The 18,670-nt window shown below is 48.9% G+C and overlaps 1 protein-coding gene across 1 annotated transcript; it reads left to right on the forward strand.

Moving 5' to 3' along the window:
- Positions 1–7,676: 7,676 nt before the first annotated feature.
- LOC135054326 (transitional endoplasmic reticulum ATPase-like) lies at positions 7,677–14,788 on the forward strand. The gene is made up of 14 exons (XM_063957555.1): positions 7,677–7,848; positions 8,303–8,433; positions 8,654–8,785; positions 8,889–8,991; positions 9,599–9,732; positions 9,818–9,953; positions 10,084–10,196; positions 11,119–11,283; positions 11,367–11,489; positions 11,952–12,164; positions 12,250–12,558; positions 12,669–12,824; positions 12,958–13,112; positions 14,035–14,788. Exons 1-14 carry the CDS (start codon positions 7,692–7,694, stop codon positions 14,135–14,137), a joined length of 2,130 nt encoding a protein of 709 aa, XP_063813625.1. The 5' UTR covers positions 7,677–7,691; the 3' UTR covers positions 14,138–14,788.
- Positions 14,789–18,670: the final 3,882 nt, after the last annotated feature.

The raw sequence follows: 18,670 nt of genomic DNA on the forward strand, positions 1-18,670 counted from the left end.
CTTCGAAGAAAAGGCGTATTAATTATCCCATACTTGGACGATCTCCTAATAAGGGCGAGGTCCAGAGAACAGCTAGAGATGGGATTAGCACTGTCTCAAGAAGTGCTAAAACAGCACGGGTGGATTCTGAATATTCCAAAATCCCAGTTAATGCCGACAACTCGTCTGCTGTTCCTAGGGATGATTCTGGACACGGTTCAGAAAAAGGTTTTTCTCCCGGAGGAAAAAGCCAAGGAGTTATCCGAGCTTGTCAGGAACCTCCTAAAACCAGGAAAGGTGTCTGTACATCAATGCACAAGAGTCCTGGGAAAAATGGTGGCTTCTTACGAAGCGATTCCATTCGGCAGATTCCACGCAAGAATTTTCCAAAGGGATCTGTTGGACAAATGGTCAGGGTCGCATCTTCAGATGCACCTACGGATAACCCTGTCTCCAAGGACAAGGGTGTCTCTTCTGTGGTGGTTGCAGAGTGCTCATCTATTGGAGGGCCGCAGATTCGGAATACAGGATTGGATCCTGGTGACCACGGACGCCAGCCTGAGAGGCTGGGGAGCAGTCACACAAGGAAGAAACTTCCAGGGAGTATGGACGAGCCTGGAAACGTCTCTTCACATAAACATTCTGGAACTAAGAGCAATATACAATGCTCTAAACCAGGCAGAACCTCTGCTTCAGGGAAAACCGGTATTGATCCAGTCGGACAACATCACGGCAGTCGCCCATGTGAACAGACAGGGCGGCACAAGAAGCAGGAGGGCAATGGCAGAAGCTGCAAGGATTCTTCGCTGGGCAGAGAATCATGTGATAGCACTGTCAGCAGTGTTCATCCCGGGAGTGGACAACTGGGAAGCAGACTTCCTCAGCAGACACGATCTTCACCCGGGAGAGTGGGGACTTCATCCAGAAGTCTTCCACATGCTGGTAACCCGTTGGGAAAGACCAATGGTGGACATGATGGCGTCTCGCCTCAACAAAAAACTGGACAGGTATTGCGCCAGGTCAAGAGATCCGCAGGCAATAGCTGTGGACGCGCTGGTAACGCCTTGGGTGTACCAGTCGGTGTATGTGTTTCCTCCTCTGCCTCTCATACCAAAAGTATTGAGAATTATACGGCAAAGAGGCGTAAGAACGATACTAGTGGTTCCGGATTGGCCAAGGAGGACTTGGTACCCGGAACTTCAAGAGATGATCACGGAAGATCCGTGGCCTCTACCTCTAAGGAGGGACTTGCTTCAGCAGGGTCCCTGTCTGTTTCAAGACTTACCGCGGCTGCGTTTGACGGCATGGCGGTTGAACGCCGGATCCTAAAGGAAAGAGGCATGCCGGAAGAAGTCATTCCTACTTTGATTAAAGCAAGGAAGGAAGTAACCGTGCAACATTATCACCGAATTTGGCGAAAATATGTTGCGTGGTGCGAAGATCGGAGTGCTCCGACGGAGGAATTTCAACTGGGTCGATTCCTACATTTCCTGCAATCAGGATTGTCAATGGGTCTCAAATTGGGATCTATTAAGGTTCAAATTTCGGCCCTGTCGATTTTCTTTCAAAAAGAATTGGCTTCAGTCCCTGAAGTCCAGACCTTTGTTAAGGGAGTGCTGCATATTCAGCCTCCTGTGGTGCCTCCAGTGGCACCGTGGGATCTAAATGTGGTTTTGGACTTCCTAAAATCTCATTGGTTTGAACCACTAAAAAAGGTGGATTTGAAATATCTCACATGGAAAGTGACCATGCTTCTAGCCCTGGCTTCTGCCAGGAGAGTGTCAGAATTGGCAGCTTTATCTTACAAAAGCCCATATCTGATTTTCCATTCGGACAGGGCAGAACTGCGGACTCGTCCGCATTTTCTCCCTAAGGTGGTGTCAGCATTTCATCTGAACCAGACTATTGTAGTGCCTGCGGCTACAAGTGACTTGGAGGACTCCAAGTTACTGGACGTTGTCAGAGCATTAAAAATATATATTGCAAGGACAGCTGGAGTCAGAAAATCTGACTCGTTGTTTATATTGTATGCACCCAACAAGATGGGTGCTCCTGCGTCTAAGCAGACGATTGCTCGTTGGATCTGTAGCACAATCCAACTTGCACATTCTGTGGCAGGCTTGCCACAGCCTAAATCTGTAAAGGCCCACTCCACAAGGAAGGTGGGCTCATCTTGGGCGGCTGCCCGAGGGGTCTCGGCATTACAACTTTGCCGAGCAGCTACGTGGTCAGGGGAGAACACGTTTGTAAAATTTTACAAATTTGATACTCTGGCTAAGGAGGACCTGGAGTTCTCTCATTCGGTGCTGCAGAGTCATCCGCACTCTCCCGCCCGTTTGGGAGCTTTGGTATAATCCCCATGGTCCTTTCAGGAACCCCAGCATCCACTAGGACGATAGAGAAAATAAGATTTTACTTACCGATAAATCTATTTCTCGGAGTCCGTAGTGGATGCTGGGCGCCCATCCCAAGTGCGGATTATCTGCATAAGTTGTACATAGTTATTGTTAACTAATTCGGGTTATTGTTAAAGGAAGCCATCTTTCAGAGGCTCCGCTGTTATCATACTGTTAACTGGGTTTAGATCACAAGTTGTACGGTGTGATTGGTGTGGCTGGTATGAGTCTTACCCGGGATTCAAAATCCTCCCTTATTGTGTACGCTCGTCCGGGCACAGTACCTAACTGGAGTCTGGAGGAGGGTCATAGGGGGAGGAGCCAGTGCACACCACCTGATCGGAAAAGCTTTACTTTTTGTGCCCTGTCTCCTGCGGAGCCGCTATTCCCCATGGTCCTTTCAGGAACCCCAGCATCCACTACGGACTCCGAGAAATAGATTTATCGGTAAGTAAAATCTTATTTTCTCTGACGTCCTAGTGGATGCTGGGAACTCCGTAAGGACCATGGGGAATAGCGGCTCCGCAGGAGACTGGGCACAAAGTAAAAGCTTTAGGACTAGCTGGTGTGCACTGGCTCCTCCCCCCATGACCCTCCTCCAAGCCTCAGTTAAGATTTTGTGCCCGAACGAGAAGGGTGCAATCTAGGTGGCTCTCCTGAGCTGCTTAGAGTAAAAGCTGGAAAATATCCTAAAAAGTATATACACACATACTGGTATTATACTGCGACCAGCAATCGCCTCAGCCTGGATGTGCAGTGCTGGGGTGGCTTGGTTGGATTCCCTGACTGAAAATATTGATTCCCTGGACAGGGACAGTATATTATTGACTATAGAGCATTTAAAGGATGCATTTCTATATATGCGAGATGCACAGAGGGATATTTGCACCCTGGCATCAAGAGTAAGTGCGCTGTCCATTTCTACCAGAAGAGGGTTATGGACGCGACAGTGGTCAGGTGATGCGGATTCCAAACGGCATATGGAAGTATTGCCGTATAAAGGGGAGGAGTTATTTGGGGTCGGTCTATCGGACCTGGTGGCAACGGCTGGGAAATCCACCTTTTTACCCCAGGTCACCTCTCAGCAGAAAAAGACTCCATCTTTTCAGCCTCAGTCCTTTCGTCCCCATAAGGGCAAGCGGGCAAAAGGCCACTCATATCTGCCCCGGGGCAGAGGAAAGGGAAAAAGACTGCAGCAGGCAGCCTCTTCCCAGGAACAGAAGCCCTCCCCCGCTTCTGCCAAGTCCTCAGCATGACGCTGGGGCCTTACAAGCGGACTCAGGTATGGTGGGGGGTCGTCTCAAGAAATTCAGTGCGCAGTGGGTTCACTCGCAAGTGGACCCCTGGATCCTGCAAGTAGTATCTCAGGGGTACAAATTGGAATTCGAGACGTCTCCCCCTCGCCGGTTCCTAAAGTCTGCCTTACCGACGTCTCCCTCCGACAGGGAGGCGGTATTGGAAGCCATTCACAAGCTGTATTCTCAGCAGGTGATAATCAAGGTACCCCTCCTGCAACAGGGAAAGGGGTATTATTCCACGCTGTTTGTGGTACAGAAGCCGGACGGCTCGGTGAGACCTATTTTAAATCTAGAATCTTTGAACACTTACATACAGAGGTTCAAATTCAAGATGGAGTCACTCAGAGCAGTGATAGCGAACCTGGAAGAAGGGGACTATATGGTGTCTCTGGACATCAAGGATGCTTACCTCCATGTCCCAATTTGCCCTTCTCACCAAGGGTACCTCAGGTTTGTGGTACGGAACTGTCACTATCAGTTTCGGACGCTGCCGTTTGGATTGTCCACGGCACCCCGGGTCTTTACCAAGGTAATGGCCGAAATTATGATTCTTCTTCGAAGAAAAGGCGTCTTAATTATCCCTTACTTGGACGATCTCCTGATAAGGGCAAGGTCCAGGGAACAGTTAGAGGTCGGAGTAGCACTATCTCAAGTAGTTCTACGACAGCACGGGTGGATTCTAAATATTCCAAAATCGCAGCTGATTCCGACGACACGTCTGCTGTTCCTAGGGATGATTCTGGACACAGTCCAGAAAAAGGTGCTTCTCCCGGAGGAGAAAGCCAGGGAGTTATCCGAGCTAGTCAGGAACCTCCTAAAACCAGGCCAAGTGTCAGTGCATCAATGCACAAGGGTCCTGGGAAAAATGGTGGCTTCTTACGAAGCGATTCCATTCGGCAGATTCCACGCAAGAACTTTTCAATGGGATCTGCTGGACAAATGGTCCGGATCGCATCTTCAGATGCATCAGCGGATAACCCTGTCTCCAAGGACAAGGGTGTCTCTCCTGTGGTGGTTGCAGAGTGCTCATCTTCTAGAGGGCTGCAGATTCGGCATTCAGGACTGGGTCCTGGTGACCACGGATGCCAGCCTGAGAGGCTGGGGAGCAGTCACACAGGGAAAAAAATTTCCAGGGCTTGTGGTCAAGCATGGAAACGTCATTTCACATAAATATCCTAGAACTAAGGGCCATTTACAATGCCCTAAGTCAAGCAAGGCCTCTGCTTCAGGGTCAGCCGGTGTTGATTCAATCGGACAACATCACGGCAGTCGCCCACATAAACAGACAGGGCGGCACAAGAAGCAGGAGGGCAATGGCAGAAGCTGCAAGGATTCTTCGCTGGGCGGAAAATCATGTGATAGCACTGTCAGCAGTGTTCATTCCGGGAGTGGACAACTGGGAAGCAGACTTCCTCAGCAGACATGACCTCCACCCGGGGGAGTGGGGACTTCACCCAGAAGTCTTCCACATGATTGTGAACCGTTGGGAAAAACCAAAGGTGGACATGATGGCGTCCCGCCTCAACAAAAAACTAGACAGATATTGCGCCAGGTCAAGGGACCCTCAGGCAATAGCGGTGGACGCTCTGGTAACACCGTGGGTGTACCAGTCAGTGTATGTGTTCCCTCCTCTGCCTCTCATACCCAAGGTACTGAGAATCATAAGAAGGAGAGGAGTAAGAACTATACTCGTGGCTCCGGATTGGCCAAGGAGGACTTGGTACCCGGAACTTCAAGAGATGCTCACGGAGGACCCGTGGCCTCTACCTCTAAGAAGGGACCTGCTCCAGCAGGGACCCTGTCTGTTCCAAGACTTACCGTGGCTGCGTTTGACGGCATGGCGGTTGAATGCCGGATCCTGAAGGAAAAAGGCATTCCGGATGAAGTCATCCCTACCCTGATCAAAGCCAGGAAGGATGTAACCGTGCAACATTATCACCGTATTTGGCGTAAATATGTTGCGTGGTGTGAGGCCAGGAAGGCCCCTACAGAGGAATTTCAACTGGGTTGTTTCCTGCATTTCCTGCAAACAGGACTGTCTATGGGCCTAAAATTAGGGTCCATTAAGGTTCAAATTTCGGCCCTGTCGATTTTCTTCCAGAAAGAACTAGCTTCAATTCCTGAAGTTCAGACGTTTGTCAAAGGGGTACTGCATATACAGCCTCCTTTTGTGCCTCCAGTGGCACCTTGGGATCTCAATGTAGTTTTGGGATTCCTAAAATCACATTGGTTTGAACCACTCACCACTGTGGACTTAAAATACCTCACATGGAAAGTGGTAATGCTGTTAGCCCTGGCTTCAGCCAGGCGTGTTTCAGAATTGGCGGCTTTATCTTATAAAAGCCCTTACCTAATTTTCCATACGGACAGGGCAGAATTGAGGACTCGTCCTCAATTTCTCCCTAAGGTGGTTTCAGCATTTCACTTGAACCAGCCTATTGTGGTGCCTGCGGCTACTAGGGACTTGGAGGACTCCAAGTTGCTGGACGTAGTCAGGGCCCTGAAAATATGTTTCCAGGACGGCTGGAGTCAGAAAATCTGACTCGCTGTTTATCCTGTATGCACCCAACAAGCTGGGTGCTCCTGCTTCTAAGCAGACTATTGCTCGTTGGATTTGTAGTACAATTCAGCTTGCACATTCTGTGGCAGGCCTGCCACAGCCAAAATCTGTTAAAGCCCATTCCACAAGGAAAGTGGGCTCATCTTGGGCGGCTGTCCGAGGGGTCTCGGCTTTATAACTTTGCCGAGCAGCTACTTGGTCAGGGGCAAACACGTTTGCTAAATTCTACAAATTTGATACCCTGGCTGAGGAGGACCTGGAGTTCTCTCATTCGGTGCTGCAGAGTCATCCGCACTCTCCCGCCCGTTTGGGAGCTTTGGTATAATCCCCATGGTCCTTACGGAGTTCCCAGCATCCACTAGGACGTCAGAGAAAATAAGAATTTACCGATAATTCTATTTCTCGTAGTCCGTAGTGGATGCTGGGCGCCCATCCCAAGTGCGGATTGTCTGCAATACTTGTACATAGTTATTGTTACAAAAATCGGGTTATTATTGTTGTGAGCCATCTTTTCAGAGGCTCCTCTGTTATCATGCTGTTAACTGGGTTCAGATCACAGGTTGTACGGTGTGATTGGTGTGGCTGGTATGAGTCTTACCCGGGATTCAAAATCCTTCCTTATTGTGTACGCTCGTCCGGGCACAGTATCCTAACTGAGGCTTGGAGGAGGGTCATGGGGGGGGAGGAGCCAGTGCACACCAGCTAGTCCTAAAGCTTTTACTTTGTGCCCAGTCTCCTGCGGAGCTGCTATTCCCCATGGTCCTTACGGAGTTCCCAGCATCCACTACGGACTACGAGAAATAGAATTATCGGTAAGTAAATTCTTATTTTTTTTGGGTTGGGGGAGGTGGAGCAGCTACTTTCTCTTGAGGAAGTAGATGAAGACGACCGTGAGTTGGGAAAGATCAGACTCTGAGGAAATCAATCCTAGAGATTTTGCTCAAGAGGTTGAACCCCTTATTCTTGCAGTTCGCCAGGTGTTGAACATTTCAGAAACTGTGCCGCCTGATTCGCTGGAAACTACCTTATTTGTTATGCAACATCGTTCATTGGTCACTTAACCTTTCTCGTATTAAAGCTGAAAGTTTGCACTTCTATTGCATCTACATTGTTTCATTTCTTATTAGTTGTGATGGCGTACCCGGGTACAAGGGGGTAACATCTAGACGAGGGCTGGCTTGTGGTTGCTTTAAGTTGACCGCTGTATGACTTACACTGGGCCGTGCGCACTGATAGATGTGTACAGGGAGACAGATCTCACTCATTCTTCCTGGAGTACAGCGTGTACCAGCAGTGCCCGGACTGACGGGAGTCTGTTACACTGATGCTCTATTGCTGGAGCGCTACCAGTTCACCAGCTGAGGAGGAATATGGAAGTGATCGGAGCTGCTCATATGATGTGTATATTAATGTTATCTTTCACATTTTGCAGATTGATATCTGATTGTACCTTTTATTATGTTTGTCTGCAGCATTCAGCCGTATCCCGATGTGAAGTACGGCAAGCGGATACACGTGCTGCCAATAGATGACACAGTGGAGGGCATTACCGGCAACCTGTTTGAAGTGTATCTCAAACCTTATTTCCTGGAAGCCTACAGGCCAATCAGAAAAGGTATTGACTAGCTGTACGGGCTTCGTCCTCTATTGTGCCAGCTTTCTGTGCAGCCGAAATCAGCTTGGCATCTCGCAGGCGGGCACAGGACAATCCCGTGTACTGTGCTCCTCATTAATCCTGTATTCTGATGTCTATCGCCCACCTCTTGCCTTTGCTCTTTCTAGTGGTCCTTTAACATATATTCCTAGTCCACAGATACAACCGAACAGCGATATCTCTGACCCTTAACCTTTCTATGCAGTTGTAAAGTTTTTTTGTTTTTTCTGTCCTGGAGATGGAGAATGCTGATAGAGCGGTAGATTTGAGAATCTTGTCCCCTGTTTTCTCAGTATTAGGGTGTTGGTCTCTCTGAATTTAAAGGGACTCTTATAGTCTCCGTTTGTAACCTGAGCAATTGCTACAATTTTGTGCATTTGATTAGTAAATGGCTTAATGGGTCCTGTATCTCCAGGTGACATCTTCCTGGTCCGTGGCGGGATGCGTGCGGTGGAGTTCAAGGTGGTGGAGACAGATCCCAGCCCGTATTGTATCGTCGCCCCAGATACTGTGATTCACTGCGAAGGAGAGCCTATTAAACGAGAGGTAAGTACACAGGGACACTGACCATGGGAGCAGGATGACCAGTGCACGCTTCTCCAGGCCTGCCAGTGTCTGATCACCCCTTCTCTACAAGTGCAGGAACCCCGGGCCTTCCAGTAGTGTCCCTTATGTTTCAGAGAGGTCTATATGGCCACTGTTGCAGTAACTGAAACCTCATTCACAGCAAGACATGTATGTAGTATTGCTTCATGTGTCCTGACAGGATGAGGAGGAGTCTCTAAATGAAGTGGGCTATGACGACATCGGTGGCTGCAGGAAGCAATTGGCCCAGATCAAAGAGATGGTGGAGCTTCCGCTGAGACACCCGGCACTATTTAAAGCTATTGGCGTGAAGGTAATTATTGTTTCCTTTGTTGTACGCTGTGTGTAACGTAGATTCTGCACCTTTCCCATGTGAGTCCGTGTGACACTGAGACGTCTTTTGTTGTGAAACGCAGCCTCCCCGAGGAATTCTGCTGTACGGCCCCCCTGGAACCGGCAAAACCCTCATTGCCCGAGCTGTCGCTAATGAAACCGGCGCGTTCTTCTTCCTCATTAATGGTAAGAGATCGGAGTGGTGAGTTTCAGCAAAGACTCCTCATATTGTACATCTACCTCCAGCAACAGCCCGTATATAGTATATAGCAATCGGGTGTTACCAGTATTTCCTGTACAGGCTGCTTTCAGCATCCATAGCGCCATCTTGTGTCCTCACCCAGCGCGGGTTGTAGCAAGTGAGAAATGTCCTGGTCCCTAATAGCAAAACTGTGGCAGGGCATGCTTGGACTTGTAGTTTCACAACAGCTGGAGAGCCACAGGTTGGCCAGGCCTATTTGGTTCACCGGGGACACTAATCCAATTATTTTTGAGAGAAAGTTACTAATTTAAAGTTGCAGAATAATCTAATTAGTGCAATCTGAGCAAAGGGGTTTGTGTCTGTGTGTCTGGAATTGATTAGGGTCCGCTTCTCATACAGCTAAATAGTTGCTGAAAGTTTTTGCTTATTGTGCAAATGTGGTTCATGTTACTTTTATGATCTCATTGATACAAATAATACTCTGTAGCCAGCAGACACCTTGTACCGGGTGCTTTCCTGGTGTGCGGTGCCAGCCTTCCCTCGCTGTTACTGTGTGAGTGGTAATATCTGGTTCTCTCCTGCTCTGCCCAGGTCCTGAGATTATGAGTAAACTGGCCGGCGAGTCTGAGAGCAACCTGCGCAAAGCCTTTGAGGAAGCGGAGAAGAACGCCCCCGCCATTATCTTCATAGACGAACTGGACGCCATTGCCCCTAAGAGAGAGAAGGTGCGTGTATACAAACTGACGTCTGCTCCAGCGGGTGGGGTATGTAGGAGCGGAACGGTCTGACTCTTGTCCGTCCTCACTGCAGACTCACGGAGAAGTGGAACGTCGTATTGTCTCTCAGCTGCTAACACTTATGGACGGTCTGAAACAGAGAGCACATGTTATAGTGATGGCTGCCACAAACAGACCCAACAGCATTGACCCGGCACTTAGACGTTTTGGTAAGCGCCCCCCCCTCCCCCTCCCCCAGATGAGAACACAGTACGTCTGCGTCTCCTGAAATGGTTATAATCCATGGTTACATATGTCTGCTGTCATTATCCCCTCTAAGCTATACTGTGCCCCCTACAGGCCGCTTTGACAGAGAGGTTGATATTGGGATCCCTGATGCTACCGGCAGGCTGGAAATTCTACAGATCCACACCAAGAACATGAAATTGGCTGATGATGTTGATCTAGAACAGGTCAGTTATGTTTTGTATCAGAACTGACACGTGGGGCTCAATGATGACCGGGCAGGGTCATTATCTCGCGGTCATAGCTGAGGGGGTACTGTACGATATGATGGAGTTTGCAGCGAGAAATATGCCGTCTTCTCCATAGGCTTTGTCAATCCTGTGTGTTGTCATTGGCAGCTTGTCACTGACACCACTTAGTATTTATATAACTTATGCTGTATGTCTCCTAAGGCGTACTTCTTTGGTCATTAAATGTTACAACCATTAATAACTGCTTAACTGTCTCTCCCTCATGGTGTCTACCGTTTCATGTACGTGTATTGGAGACAGATGACCCCTGTATATAACCCCTATATGCTATTCCACCGAATCACCAGCCCTCCAGTCTGTGCTACCAAAACTTCTCATTTATTTCTGTACTTGAATGAAAATTGCTGTGAACTTTTCCTATAGCTATCTACCTGGGCCAGTATTCACTGAGCGACCTTTAACCTCATTTGTCGCTTGCAAGTAGCGCTGTTATATCTCGGTTTATATTACCCTGTCTTGTGTTATTACAGTTTCATACTTATTGTCTATTTGTGTACACTATGCTGCTGTTATATACATTATAGGTTATAGAAATTAATTACAAAAAGAAACTTAAAATACTATTTAGGCTTGAGTAATAAAATCTGCCTCACATTCATAATTTACAGCGTAATGTGTTCTCTGTAATATCCGTGCGGCTTGTAGAGTCTGCACTGCGCTTCACACTGCCATATTTTCTGGTGTGTTTCCTGGGATAGAGTACTGTGAGGTTGTACCTGTGATAACACAGGGGTTTACACTGATCCATAGTTTAATGTAAATATTCTGCGTTCCAGCCTGTAAAGCATTAAGTTCCGCAATCCTCAGGAGCTGTCTGACTGTTCTTCTCACCGCGCAGGTCGCTAATGAAACCCACGGTCACGTGGGAGCCGATCTGGCTGCTCTGTGCTCTGAGGCCGCTCTCCAAGCCATCCGCAAGAAGATGGACCTCATTGACCTGGAGGATGAAACTATAGATGCTGAAGTGATGAATTCATTGGCTGTCACCATGGATGACTTCAGGGTATGTGGTACTGTCACTTTCCATACATCATTCCGTCGGGTGTCACTTGATGGATAACCATTGTTTTTTTTCCCCCCTGGCAGTGGGCACTAAGTCAGAGTAACCCCTCAGCGCTGCGTGAGACCGTGGTTGAGGTACCACAGGTTACTTGGGAGGATATAGGTGGCTTGGAAGATGTGAAGAGGGAGCTGCAGGAGCTGGTTCAGGTGAGTTTATCTGGACACTTGCCCCATATCCTATCAGTAGGAGATCATTCCCTCACGTGGTAACGGGTAGTAGCACTTCCTGAAACAATATACTGCTGCCTTATTTACATTGTGAAGGGTTACATTTCATGAAACACTCTGTAGTACTATAAGGGTTCCTGTCGCCTACACACATTAAACCGGTTTGTATCTGCAATATATAACGCAGTGGTATTTAGTCTCTACAGAAAGTTCATGCAAGTATGTATGGAGATGGTAAATCTGCCCATATGCTGGCCGGAACATGCTCTGTGGCCCTGAGAAGCGTTGTTACATCATCAGTTTGGGCCTGTGACTGAATGTAGCCATGAGCTGAGTGTGACCGGAATATGTAATGTCGCTCATGGGTTGTGTGTGGTAATAGCTGTACATTACGGTTCTGCTTTACTCCTGTTTCACTCCCGCTGGTTTTCCCCCTTTCAGTACCCTGTGGAACATCCAGACAAGTTCTTGAAGTTTGGAATGACCCCATCTAAAGGCGTACTGTTTTATGGACCTCCTGGATGTGGTAAAACTTTGTTAGCCAAGGCCATTGCCAACGAATGTCAAGCCAACTTCATCTCTATCAAAGGCCCTGAGCTGCTCACCATGTGGTTCGGAGAGTCTGAGGCCAACGTCCGGGAGATCTTTGACAAGGTAAGGAATGGACTAAGCGGATATTGAGATCGTGCTTTGCATTTTACTTGAGTTCTATAAGTTTGGTGTTCCTTTTTTGTGTTAGGCTCGGCAAGCTGCTCCCTGTGTTTTGTTCTTTGATGAATTGGACTCCATTGCCAAGGCCCGTGGTGGTAACATTGGTGATGGTGGTGGAGCTGCTGACAGAGTAATTAACCAAATCCTGACAGAGATGGATGGTATGTCTACCAAAAAGAATGTCTTCATCATTGGAGCCACCAACAGACCGGACATCATTGACCCTGCCATTCTGCGTCCCGGACGTCTGGACCAGCTCATCTACATCCCCTTGCCAGACGAGAAGTCCCGTATTGCTATCCTGAAGGCCAATCTGAGGAAGTCTCCAGTTGCCAAGGTACGCAGTACCTCTTCTGTACAGATATAAACTTCAGAGGTTTAGTAGCACCTAACCAATCTGTTCCATAGCCGCGTATAGAGTTAATTATCTGTTTGTGCATCCTGTAGGATGTGGATGTTGACTTCCTGGCCAAGATGACCAATGGTTTCTCTGGGGCTGACCTGACGGAAATTTGTCAGCGGGCCTGCAAGCTGGCCATCCGGGAGTGCATTGAGAATGAGATTAGGAGAGAGCGGGAGAGACAGACAAACCCTTCAGCCATGGTACGGATAGGTGAAACCAGATGACTCTGTAAAACATTGCAGTTTTTATTTTTTATCCCTGTGTTTTCTCTGTTCTGTATTCAATCCCGTTTACTGGAAAAAAAATTGACGTGTGTGTGTTTTTCCAACACAGGAGGTGGAAGAAGATGACCCTGTACCTGAAATCCGCCGTGATCACTTTGAGGAAGCCATGCGCTTCGCCCGCCGCTCAGTCAGTGACAATGACATCAGAAAATATGAAATGTTTGCACAGACCTTGCAGCAGAGCCGTGGCTTCGGCAGCTTCAGGTAGATAGCTGGCATTAATCACAGGTTACCTATGGTCCCTTAGGAACAGGTCATGTTTTTGAGTATTTTTGCCTGGAAGCAGGTGGGGTAATTACTGATCCAGCAAACTAGATTAACTCACCTGTGCACGATTAAAGGAATCCAGAATACATGACCTGCTGAGGACTGGAATTGAGAACCGCTGTTCTGTATCATTCGTGATAATGGGTGGTGTGGTTATCCTTTATATGGCACTACAAGAAGGGGTCTGCAGCACCTTACAGCGTAGATGAACGGGAACAGTATGAATAGAACAAAAAGAGGAGGAATACATCCAACATGCTGTCAGTAACAGCCGGGGTGGGATTGTCAGTCCCAGTATAAGCAATAGGTTATATTGGGACACCAGTTTATCTTTCTATCTTGCTACAACAAAACTAAAACCTGTTGCTGCACCAGCAGTCATAAAACCAAATCAGCAGCAGTATGACCGAACGCAGATGGTGGTAAAAGTGAGGGAAGGAGAAGTACATGGGGGAAGTGGGCCAGTGGTAGGGAACAGTGTGGCCAAAGTCTTGGCAGTGGGAATGGGTGGAAGTAGACAGGAGGAGCGGCAGCGTGCAGTTGCGGTGGGAGTGTGAAGGAAGATAGGCCACATATTTTAACAGGAGAGACTCAGATGAGGGCTTTGTAAGTGAGTGTGAGGAGCTGGAATTAAGTTGAGATGCTCATCTTATGATGTAAAGGTCCTAAAACTGCCTCTCCGTATAAATGGACAGTCGCCTGGGAAAGTTTCTTTCTTTGGTACTGGCGGGGTGTAGAGTAGCTAATGATTCCCCTCTTTGATATTCTTGTATTGGTCATTTTTTAAGACAATTGACAAAAATTTTAAATGGCATTTTTGGGTGTTTTTATACTGTAAAATATTTGTTCTCCTCCGTAGATTTCCCTCTGGAGGCCAGGGAGGAGCAGGCCCAAGCCAAGGCACAGGCGGCAGTGCTGGTGGAAGTCACTTTGCTGAAGAAGAAGACGACCTCTACGGCTAGACGAGCCCCTGACACCATCTGACTTGTACAGCAGCGATATTCCTACGTTAATGGACACTTTGCTTTCCATTCCTCAGTCTGCGCACCCCACTCCTCCTCGTTTTTTGTTTTGTTATCTGGGTGTGAGAAGACGGGTGACAGGGCTCTTGGGCTGAAACCTTTTTATTTTCCCCCTCCTGGTTACCAGAGCAATCTCTGGGCTTTCAGAGCTGTAGAGCGCAGGGCGGCCATTCCTCAGACCTAACTTTGTGACTCTCAGTACCTGGAACCGGCCTGTATTTTGTTGCTTGTTAGTTTAGATCCACAGCTCTGATGCCTTCAGCCCCTTGTCCCAACAAGAACCATGATCCAGGCCTTCCAACAAGCAGAGTCGCAGCGAGCCGTTCAGTTGCCCTTCTGCGCAGTTACTGGTGCTGGCCTCTGGCTTGTTAGAAGGTTCATATTTATGTGCGTTTGTGGAGGAACTCGAGCAACAAATACATGTTCTGATCCGTATTAAATGAATGCTTCACTGCGAGCATCTTACAGCCGAGAATGGAGAACGTGCAGTGGATTTTTTTCTATCTTAGTATTGGCCATATATTGTTATTGGATAAAAGAAACAAAACGCAGGTTGACGTCTAACATGAGAATAAACTGATTTATCACTGAGTTTGCTGTTTGATTTCATTTCACTACTGTACCATGAAGTATTATCCCCATCGTTTTGTTTGCGGATCACTAATACTTGGTGGTAGGCCACTGCTTTTAGGGTTGGTTTGCCTTACAAGTTAAGCCTATAGGAATGAAACCGGAAAAGAGGAGAATTAATGTTTTCAGAAGCGCAGTGTAATGTGTGAGCGTGCGTAAAGCTGTATAATAATCCCAGGTCTGTGTTTCGGTTAGTTATGTAGTATAGGTGTCCTGAACTTTTTCCTCCAGCTCTGTATACTTGACGGCAGGGGCCATATTTGCAGTGCACTGGCCTGCTCAATACCATTAAAATAGGATTTTGGGGGGCGTGGCCTGGCGGGCAGACTGGAAGGACGTGCCTGAGGACAGCTCCTGACCCCAGAACCGAAAGTGCCCTATAAAGACCCCTAACTGGCCCATATTTGGACCCAATCCACACCAGCTGCCTTAACTAATCCCCCCTGCACCTGATAAGCCGAGTCCCGGAGCCGGAGGAGGCCTCCTGCCTCCTTGCGGGTTGGGGCCTAGGTGCTGAGCACAAGCCGGGGGCTGGATTTTGGAGTGGACCCCGCTCGGGGCAACGGGACCCGCCGGGAAATACCACAATCTGCTGACCACACTGCGGCCTCACCAGCGGACACTACAAGTGCAGTGCCCCGCTATCGTCTGGCGGAAAGGGGGATCGAAAGCGGGCGGCGGCCTGCACGGAGCTCTGAGGGGGCTGTGACGTCTGCCGCGACCCGCCGTAGGCAGGCCCCCCCACTGCGCGACGGACGTCGGCGGCGGCGATTCCCCGCTACACCGGGACCACCTGTACTGCATATCCCCCCACCCTGCAGGGTCTATCACGCAGGCCTGCGGGAGATAGTGTGGAGGCTGGCGGCCATCTTGTTTCAGAAGCCCGGGATACGGGTGCGGCCCTCGGCGGCCAAAGGTGAGACTGGGGGACCCTGTGTGTCGGCTGGACCGCAGGTAGGAGCCCCCCTCTGTTGACCCTGGTAGGATACTCCAACCATACATCCCTGACCTGCAGTAATAGAACGGGAGGCCCTGACAGTACTACACTGTTCCCCACCACAGGTTCAACTAGAACAGCCCAATCCACCCAGGCCTACAGTAAACAAGACCAGAAGGGACCCTCTGGCCCTGTCTCTTCACCAGCCCAGAGTATTCTACCACAAAATATATCCCTCATTTATTATGCTCTGCTGTACCTATGATTTCTGAACCTAGAGCTCCACCTGCTGGCAGCCCTCATGCCTGATTCCAGCTGCAGGCTGAGCACTCTATCGCCCATAATGTGATTCATCGGGATATGCCCTGAGTCTCGGAGTCGCTTATGTCATAACATTGAAGCTGCTCCTTCCCCACCACCGGGACCGCCTTAAACACACCGCTGCAACGATTCGCTCTAATCAACATATACACACACATGCTCAACATGCCTAAAGGCAACAGGGGGCAACGGCGACCCCGAGCCTGAAAAAATATGCCTACTCAAATACCAAAACACCAGGACAAGAGGCTGCGTCACAACATGACGTATCAGACTCGGAGGACTCCGACCATTCTCCTCTGACCCGAAAGGATCTCCACATGCTTTTCCGCGAAATCAAGGAGACAAGGAAATCTGTACAGGCGGAGGTTCATACCGCTATTACATCTCTTAAAGCCGACATCACAGACCTGGGGGACAGGACGGACCACTTGGAGTCCAAAATGGACGAAGTGGCCGCTTTTCAGCAGGGGATAGAGGATGACGTCCATACCCTGAGACAAGAAATGCGCCTAATCCTGGAGCACCAGGAGGACCAGGATAATCGGGCGCGCCGGAATAATCTTCGCATCAGGGGGATCCCCGAGGAAATTGATATGGCATCCCTCCCCGGCTTTCTCAGGAAATTGTTTGTTCATCTCTCGCCCTCAACCCCGGAAGACCAGTTTCTGCTGGATAGGGCCCACAGGGCTCTTCGCCCCCGATCTCAAGATCAAGCCCAACCCAGAGATGTCATACTCCGATGCCACTATTATTCGGCTAAAGAGGACCTGCTCCGGGAGACTAGGAAGCTTCCCAAGCTGGACTTTCTAGGACATCCCCTTCAAATATTTCAGGACATTGCTCCTAGTACACTACTCAAAAGAAAGGAACTCCGTCCCATCACTATGGCTTTACGCGATAAGGGCATCCGATATAGATGGGGATTCCCCTTCCGCATACTTGTATGGCATCATAACCGCCTTCACTCGGCTAGGGACCTAGCCGAGGCTAAAGATCTCCTCCGCAACCTAGGCGTTACTCCGTCTCCAGCTATGCCCGAGTCTCCAATGCGGTTAAATGAAGCTCCTTCTGTAGAAACGGCCGACACTCCGAGACGCTCCCTGAATCGCGACTGGACACGAGTCCCCTCAACGCGGAAATCCGCCTCTGTTGGCCATGACTCCTGAGGACAGTCCAGCTTAAATGTTATCTTACTCCGCTATTCTGTATCGCTCATGTGTGTGTTTACTTCTTTCAGACATGCCCTACCCCTGTTTCTGCCCCAACATTGTCCCGCCTCCCCGCACCAAATGTTTTGCTGCCCAGATGCGGCAACCCAGGTTGGCCGCTGTTATTTTGCTAGATAATTTAGGAGGAGATGGAATGGGGGAGCAGCTATATTTGCATATACCCCCCCTTAAGGTAGATTCCCAGACTCGGGGCACTGTGATGAGTGCCCGCTACCCATGTTACGTCTGGCTCGGCCAGGCCGCGTCCCCACAAATGGGTCCTATACCCTAGACCGGTCGATGTCACCCGGTGACCCCCCTTGGTTTCCCCTTGACCGGCACGTATGGCCAGATGCCGTTTTTTCTGGCCTCCAACTTTCCTCTTTTCCCTGTCTTTCCCACGTTCTGTCCTCCCTGTTTCTGTCTCCAATTTGGTATATGTGTTTTTTCTTTTCCTTTGTCCGCCAATGTATAAATACCGACCATATACTGCACGCATTCATATTGTTTTTGTCCTGGTTTTTCGTAGGGTTGCGGTGTCTGGAGGGAGGTGGTGAAGCGTTTCGAGACCCGGTCGAACATGGTTCTTAAAGTCTATTCGCACAACGTCAAAGGTTTGAACAGTCCTAACAAACGCACTAAACTTTTCCTTTCCCTTAAGCAGGCCAAAGGTGACTTAGTTTTCCTACAGGAAACTCACTTTAAGAAATCCCTACACCCTGACCTAAAATCCAAAGCTTACCCCCTTACGTTTCATGCATGCGATGCCACACGTAAGAAGAGGGGGGTCTCCATCCTGATAGCGGCCCACCTTACGTTTGAATTGCTGGACAGTCATGCAGATAAAGCAGGTAGATGGCTTATTCTAGTGGGGAAGCTGAATGATACCCTATGTACCCTAATAAATATATACGCCCCAAATCAAAACCAAGCTACATTCTTCGGGAGACTAGGTGCTCAACTAACTAGATTCGGTAGAGGAGAAGTCATCATGGCTGGAGATTTTAATGAGGTACTAGATGCCTCCCTAGATAGGTCATCCCCTCCCAGTCCTCGGTCCCCCCGCTACTCTAGACCGACTGTGGCGTCACTTGCTCTGCTAGACCTTCTGAAAACCCACCTATTATTCGATTCCTTTAGGGTATCTGAACCGCTGACCAGAGACTACACCTTTTATTCCTCTGTACACAAAACCTACTCTAGAATTGACATGATCCTACTCAGCCGGGATATCTCCTCTAAACTGAAATCTGCCAGTATTCTCCCTATGATATGGTCTGACCACTCCCCAATCACTGCCGAACTCCAATCTATTACCCCACGCCCTCCCCCCGTGTCCTGGCGTCTGAACGACTCCATCTTACACAACCAGGA

Source organism: Pseudophryne corroboree, chromosome 1 (assembly GCF_028390025.1).
Source record: "Pseudophryne corroboree isolate aPseCor3 chromosome 1, aPseCor3.hap2, whole genome shotgun sequence".
NCBI classification, from domain to species: Eukaryota; Metazoa; Chordata; class Amphibia; order Anura; family Myobatrachidae; genus Pseudophryne; species Pseudophryne corroboree.